Genomic DNA, 7,968 nt, shown 5'->3' on the forward strand with positions numbered 1-7,968 from the left:
ACAGAAAAGGGGACATGGCAAATTCTTGTCTTTATCTGGAATCCTTAAATCATGATGTAATATCTTTATTTGTTCCGAGTTTCTGAACAGTGGGTGCTGACCACCTCTTTTCCCCATTGTCAGAGAATGCAATCAGGGAGTTGTGAAGCACTGAAAATTTACTGCATTCTCCTCTACTCTTTGCACACTCTTAGTCTTCAAGGTCAAGTAACTTCCATCAACCTCCAAAGCTCTCCCAGATTATACAGAGTTACTGTCACCAGTAATTCTTAAAATGTTTTATAATAATGTGTGAAAATCTGACTTAAATGAGGAACTTCAACCTAAGAAATGGTTCATCTAGTTCTGGTCACTGCATTTAGTGGTAGAAGAGTAAAACAAATATACTAGTATACAGATCAGCCAATAAGTCTCTGCTCTTACTGGCTATGACTGTATGTTTTAAGTAACTATTTGTAATGAAAATAAAGCATAGAACTATTTGCATGAGGAATTAAAACTCAAGTGTTCAGTTAGGAACGCATTTTGTACTTGGCCATTTCTGTAGTGTGTTATTACTTCTACCCTGGACAAGTCTGTGGGTACTATCTGCATTTGCTGCTTCTGTCTTCATTTCTGCTTTTCACAAGAAGTTATGTTTCTTGTGCTGTTTGGATTACTTTTACATTAAAATACTGATATTGAAGTAACTCATGAGAGATTCAAATAGTAGTTTATTTTAAAAACTTAAGTAAATTCACCAATGTATTAAATGAGCATTATAAAGTCTTAAATTAACATGCATATATTGCAACTAAATGGAACAGGCCTTATGAAGTTCAAATATTGTATCTTAATCCACACAGTGAAAACATAATTACATTGTGTATCCTGGAAGTTTGTTTATTACAAGTTCACTGATGTCTTTGTATTGGTTAGGAATGAGTAGTTTTCCCAGAAAATCATCCTCTTTGTCTGACATACTGTTTTCCAGAACACCAAGTTCAAGATCAGACATGTTAGATGGCAAGTAGGAGCTAACTTGAGTTACTGCCTGGCTTTTTCCTGCAGAGGTCTGCCCCCTTCCTGTATTCAGATCAGTATCAGACCTAACTTTGCTTCTCTGTGTAGATACTTGTTTAATGTGCTGATCCCTCCTGTTCTCTTTCTTACTGATCTCTTGGACTTCTTGCTCTTCATCTAATAATGATGCCTCCATTTGAGCAAGGTTAAGTGAATCAACAGACTCAACACTAGTTCTCTTGCTGGTGTTTAGGTCACGGTTTCTCTTCAAAGACTGAACTGGAGATGAAGCTGAAGGAACTGGCAGAAGATCTGAAGTACTTCCAGCTCTTTGACTTGTCTTTGAAATTCTGGACTTGCTGGATTCTGGCTCTGTATCCGACCAACCTTGCTTTGGACTTTCAAGCCGCAGAGGTTCAGGACTGCTGTCAAGAGCTTCCGAGACTCTGCCTGTACACTCAGCACTGGTGAAATCTTCTGAATAAACTGTGTTCTCAGGACTAGCAACAAAGTCATCCGAGTATATGAATTCAGAGTTGTTTTCAACACTCCTGCTACGGCTTGGTTTATGATCACTTACAATGGATGCATCATCGTGCTCTGTGGTTTTACGATGGATTAAGTGTATTGCTTCCTCATTACTTCCCTTTGCATTAGCATCTGATGCGAAAGCAGCTGGGAGTTGGACTTTCGCATACTTTTCCTTGTGAGCAGATCTGAACGCAGTTTCCCCCAGGAAGGGGGCTGTAGTTACTTTGCACGGATGTTCCTTGCTTGCAACTACATTGCTCTTCAGCAGATTTACAATAGCCTGTTTCTGCAGGTCAGGGGACCCATCTCCTGCCACAGAAACGTGCTCTCTGAGAGCACTGTTTGGTAATGAAGCCTCAACAGTTTTATCAAACTGATTATTCTGCTTTGAACTGTCTCCCTTGCTACAATGCCTGTCAAACACCCCATGCTGTTCTCCAGCATTTCTAAGCAGCTTTCTTTTGGATGAAGGGCTTTTCTTCAGCATTTCCATTTGCTTTTTTCTGTACTGCTCCCTCCTTTCATGAATTATCAGCTTATCAGGGTTGGTCTGCCGCAGCCGTAGCCTCAATGTATTTGTCAGCCCATACAACAATTTCTTTCTGGGAGGTTTGTTTTCCTTAGTTTTGCAGTTCCCTTCAGAGCCTGTCTCTCCTTGGGGTACAGCTTTCTTAAGTCCTCTCCCAGCCCAAAATGATGCTGGTGAGGTGGCCTCCTGCCCACCTTGCTTGAATTGAGGGCTGGCACCTCCACTGCTCCCACCAGGCCCCACAAGTGCCTCTGCAGGCCTGGGGGCAGAGGAGCAGCTGGGGGGCTGGGGGGCCATGCCACCGCTCCCAGGGGCCTGGTGGAGCCAAGCAAGATGGGGGTGGACAGCAGCAGGCATAGCATCACGGGTGAGCACTGACAGCTCTGCCAGCAAGGCACTAAGCAGCGGCAGCTGCCCCAGAGTGTTGTGGAGCTGTCGAGGGCTGACGGGGTGCAGCAAGGAGGGCCCAGCACTGGGACGTGGGGGGTTCTGGCCCATGTCTTTCTCCTGCGGTCTCCAGGCCTCAACGTGCTGCCACTGCCCTGCAGCCGCTGCTGCTGGAGGCAGATGAGACTCAGCAGGCTTGCAGCTGTAATAGAGCACGGGAGGGCAAAAAATGTTGCCCTCCAGCTCTTCAACCTCCTCCTCATCCTCCTCCTCTCCCTCCTCGTCCCCCGGCTCAGGTGAGCTGGCAGGCGGCGTGGCAGCGCGGGGGCTAGCGGGACCCGGCGGGGGCGGCTCCTCCCCGGCCTCCAGGCTGGTGAGGCGGTAGCCCAGGACCAGCTCCCCGACGGCTCGCCCCGCGGCGTCCCGCAGCGGGAAGCGGCCGCGGCGGCCGCAAGAGGCGGGCACCCCGGGCTGCCGCAGCAGCTCGGCAGCGGCGGGGGCCAGGGAGACGTCGCAGCTGCCGAGGAGGCGGGGGGAGCCCGGGGCGAGCTCGGCGGGCAGCGCCAGCAGCAGAGCGCGGAGCGGCCGGCGGCGCAGCGCAGCGCAGAGCGAGGCCCGGCGCCAGCGGAAGAGGCAGCGCTTGCCGCGCCCGAAGGGCAAGGCCCGCCCCGGCCGCAGGGGCGGCGCGGCGGCGGCGGGGCCCAGCAGGAGAGTGGGGAAGTCCAAGAGGCGCAGCGCCACGACCGGGCGCAGCGCGGGGCCCGGCGCCGCCGCTACCCGCACCGCCTCCACCAACAGCTCCAGCGAGAACAGCCCCTCCGCCGCCGCCATGGCAGCCCCCACGCCCGGCTCTCGCGAGAGGTGGTGTGTGAGGGGACTCGGGCGAGGCCGCCGGACCTCTCGCGAGAGCAGCGACCCCGCCGTCCCCCAGCGAGGCGCCTGCGCGCAGTGGGCTTGTAGTCGGTGCGGGGTGGGGGCGCGGGAGGCTGGGCCCGCCGCCCCCGGCAGCGCAGGGTAGCGCGGGCCCAGGGGCTCGGAAGGGCTCTCTCCGTCACCATCCCGCCGGAGGGGAGCGGAGCTGTGCTGTTCTCCCCGCGGGGGACTCGCCGCTGCCGTGGTGCGGCCTGCCCCTGCCGGAGGCTGCGGCCACCGGGCGGGTGAGGGGCAGCGGGCGCCGCCGCTGGGGCCGGGTGCTGCCTGGTGCCTCCTCACAAGCGCCCTGTGGAGCTGCCCGCGGCCTTGGTCGTGCTTTCCCTATTGTGGATCACCAGTAACGGCCAGAGGAGCGGGGCGGGATGGCTCCCTCGGCCAGCAGGAGTGCTTGTCGGGGCAGGGGGGGACGTTAGACCGTTCTCTGCTTCTTTGTGGCCTCTTCCCACCCCAAGGGAAACATTGAGATCTGCGCCAAGGGCTGTGTGCTGGCGTCTCACCACAGTTGAGGGCCCATATATATCTGAGTTTTTAAAAACTGTGGTTCTACATTAATTAGTTCTTTCTAATCAGCTGTAAATGCCACTTCATCTGTAATGTCTCCATCTCTGTACTGCCTGACTGCCTTGGACATGCGTTGATAAATTCCTCCTCTCCCATCTGCATGTAAAGTGGGAGTTGAGGACACACTTGTGAAGAATTCCACTCCTCACCCCCTGCCTGGCGAAGGGAGTGCCCTTCCATCTCTGATTGCCCTTCCCTGACACCGGAGTCTCCTTGCCACAGGCACAGCAAATACTTGCTGAGCTGGGAAGAAAATTGTTTTATTCAATTAGTAAGTTGACTAAACCAATGTATCCTAAGTCAATGGTATTTGGTTAAAGTTACAGTACACCCTTACCATTTACCACCAGGGAAATACCTACAAGAAAGACCAGTCTCCTCTTCCTTTATTTTTATTGCCTCCTTTTTTTCCCCTTTCCTTCCTTCCTCTGCCAAATCACAATCACTTTAGAAAAGCAGAAACCAGTGGGAAATGGTTAAAGAATCCAATCCTTTGCTGTTGGTCAGGTCCCTTGATCATTATTATTTGAAGGACACCTTGCCTTAACTATTATGTCTGAAAGGAGAGTTAAGGAGTTTGACCTCTGAATTGTGACCAGGGCTTAAGAAGTAAATAATTAAGTTCTTCTCAGTTCCTCCACTGCCTCTACTCTAAACACATGATTTAAGAGCTACAAGTCCTCTGCCATCGAGGCTGCGAGTGTTCCAGTGTTGCAACTGTACTGGCACTGTGGCAGCTGAAAAAAAGTGGGCAGTCCGTTTTGCTGCCACATTCATCTGCCATCAGTCATCTGCTTTCCTTCTGTTTCCTTTTCCTCCAGCCCATTTCCCATCTCAGAAAGGCTTGGCAGTTTAGTTGTCGTTCTCCATGAAGGAAGAATGACAAAATACTCCCTGATACACTGAAGGCAACAGATGTATTTAACAGTGGTCAAATAATCACTCTCGAGGTCCCCTGGGAAGACAACGAATAGGTGTTTTGCCAGTTTTACAGATGGGCATAGTGTGACTATGAAGTTTGGTTGAAGATTCCAGACCTCTTAATTATGAAACTTCCAACCCACGTAGGCAAAGATGCATCTTTGTGTGTGGCGGCTGCAACCAACTGCAGTTAGGAAGTAAATTATGGAGGAACCAAAGCCTTGTTTTAAGGTGCTGGGTAACTAAAAGAAAGTTTAAAAAGCACTCCCAACAGTTCCATGTGAAACTGGAATTTTCAGTTTCGTGTCCCTGAAAATAAGCCCTATTCCTATATTGTATTCTGCACAGACAGTATAAATAAAAATTACTGAATATTTGTGAAAACTATAGGTGTTAATAAACTGTGTAAGATCAGCCAGTAAGTTAGTGACAAAACAATTATTTAAATAGAAAAGGGTGTCAATTTTTAAGTTTGTTCTTGTTGGTGTGTTCTATTAAGTGCGTCCTCTGGTCACTAGAGCATATTTGTCTTCAAAATAAACAGAAAACACCATTTTGTTGTTCAGTTGCAAGTTAGAAAAAAAGACCTTTTTCTTTCCAATAATCCTAGTTTCTACTAACTACCATTTTAAGGAGACTTGTGCTAATACTTCTTTAGATTGCATGTCACAAAAGAGTGGTTTAGAAAATAGACATACCTCAGAGAGGCAGGGTTACAAAGCCAAGTGTCATTACCTGCTACTGCCCCAGAAGCAGCAGGTACATATTAGGATCTACATTAGTTACAATCTGTCACCTTTTTAAAATAGCTCTGGTTCTTCTGAGTGCAATCTTTTCGGTCCTCCTTTCTTAGAACTAGACTTCAGTTCTTCTCTGTTTTTTCTAAAAGACTGAAAGACTAAGGAATTTTGCTGGTTCAGTGGAGTCTTTCACTGACCTTATTTGTATGTTTGAAGTACTAACATTTTGTCTCAGAAAATTCCAACCCAGACAATTGGTATCATTAGCAGCAACTCAGCAACTTCGGTTCAAATCTAACTTTGAAGGCTCTGAAATGCCTTCTTTTGCCCTTACTTTCTGTGCAATTTCAGATTTATTGATCCCTCTACACAAAGTAGAGATGTAAACTATAGTTTATGGATAGAGAAGTATGACTTTAAAAAAAGATCTTGAGAAAACATGAAGTTTGTTAGATTTACAATTAAATGTACTTATTCTGGTGGTGTTATAAAGATTGCATATTTTTTTTTACAGATCAGATACTGGAGTAAAGAGCCATTGTTCACCTGGATATAAAATTCCTCTTCTGTGTGCAGAATCTGCAGGGCAATGCTTGGAATTTGTGCAAATATTTAGCCTGGTGGCACTTTGGTTCAGAAAGGGGTCAGACAGTCTGCTGGAATATTCAGCTGGAACATAATAGTGGTTCTTAAGATACTGTGCCTTAAAATGCCACCCAGAGAAGACTTACTTAGTCTTTTCTCAGTTGTCTGTTGAGTCAGCCACTTGTGAAAGGGCAATGAACAGAAGAAGTTCAGGAAAAAGGATGGCAGCCTTTGACAACTCTCAGTTTTCATGAACTCTCTTCTTCAGAAAAAGAGAAATAAAATACATGAGCAAAACGTTTGAGATTTTTTTCCAATATATTTAGGTTTCTCTCTTGAAGAATCTCGAAAATGTTTTGAAAAGGAATAGAGTCAAATGAGAATGCTAAATTATTCAGAAATTACTGTTTGCATATGTTTCTGTATATTGTGCAGAGTTTTTCAGGGAGCTTTGCTGTTTCCTGTGTCCAAATTCTGCTTTGCAATCCTTAATTTCGTGCTGACCCAGATCTAGTGATGTACGGAGCAGTCTAGGAACAGTTGCAATGGTGTTCTTGACATAGGTATTTTTATATCCATCAAAATGAAGGATACTGTGGTTTCTCCCCACTTCTCAGGGTGTACCCTCCTGTCCACAAAGTGCCCCATCAGTTGGGTGGTCAGAACAGCTGGTACAGAACCTATTCAGACATACAGCTCCAAATACCACCCTTGTGTTGCTACCCTGAAGATGCTGGTTAACTTCTCTTGTTTCAGTATGATAGCTCTCACATTTATTTTCATTCTCTACTATCTTTAGCAGACTTTGGGAGTGTTAAAATAAACATTATTTGCCGAGTCCTGTGGCCCTTCTCCATTTGGCAAACACCACTCTGTTTCCTGTCTTTAATGATTTCATTGCTGTCCTTAGTATTTTACTTTCTCAGGGCGGCGAGAGTTAAGGCTTATGGCAGAGTTACTTCTGCAAAGTCAGCAGGAGTGGCACACAGGGTTGTTTTCTCATTACCTTGGGGGGGGGGGAGAAATGGTTGTCCTTTAAGATACGTGTGAATCCGTGGCTTTCACAGCCAGCTTGCAAATACAGCCCATGCCAGCTTGCTTTCTGATTCCAAATTTCCTCAAGGATTAATGGGACTGCAGCAAAACACAGCTGCTCCTTCTGTTCTGAGCAGTCCTCATCATCTTTCTTGGATCTGGGGAAACTCAGTCCAAGCAGACACTTAAAGGAAACATGGGAAAGTCTAGCAAATACTTGAGGGAGAATGATACTGTAAGAACCAACAGGAAGCAGGATGTCACAAATAAAGGAGCTTGGACAACTATATTGAACACAACAAGGAGACATATCCATAAGGGTCACATCTGAGGCGATTTCCTTTATTTAAAAAAAGTTCTTAATAAAGCCAATAGATGTTTTTGCTTAAAACAATAGTGAAGGGTCAGCCTCAGGATTCAGCCCATTGAATATTCTTTACATAATGCCCACCAACATGCAAAGCCAATTTCCTTAAATAACAGGGTGCTATTAGCACACGGAAGATTTATCGTCAGTCTTTCCTTTTATTTGATATAAGCCATCACGAATTCATGTGGTATAAATGGAAACCCCATGGATTCGTGTGCTGTCGTTTAGCATTAATTAATGTATCATTGTTAAATTGTGTTACTCCCCATCCAATAGCTGGGAAGCTCTCAGAAAGTTCTCAAAGAGATCGATTTATTTTCTTTGGCTTCATGGCTACAGCTGATACTTGTCATGCACATATGTACTGAATGACG

At 46.7% G+C, this 7,968-nt stretch overlaps 1 protein-coding gene across 1 annotated transcript; it reads right to left on the bottom strand.

Annotated features, from left to right (window-relative positions):
- Positions 1 to 736: 736 nt before the first annotated feature.
- Positions 737 to 3,283, bottom strand: MAP10 (microtubule associated protein 10). Its single transcript, XM_037393129.1, has one exon. It carries the CDS (start codon positions 3,278 to 3,280, stop codon positions 857 to 859), a length of 2,424 nt encoding a protein of 807 aa, XP_037249026.1. The 5' UTR covers positions 3,281 to 3,283; the 3' UTR covers positions 737 to 856.
- Positions 3,284 to 7,968: the final 4,685 nt, after the last annotated feature.

The sequence above is a fragment of the Falco rusticolus genome, chromosome 6 (assembly GCF_015220075.1).
Source record: "Falco rusticolus isolate bFalRus1 chromosome 6, bFalRus1.pri, whole genome shotgun sequence".
Classification (NCBI taxonomy): domain Eukaryota; kingdom Metazoa; phylum Chordata; class Aves; order Falconiformes; family Falconidae; genus Falco; species Falco rusticolus.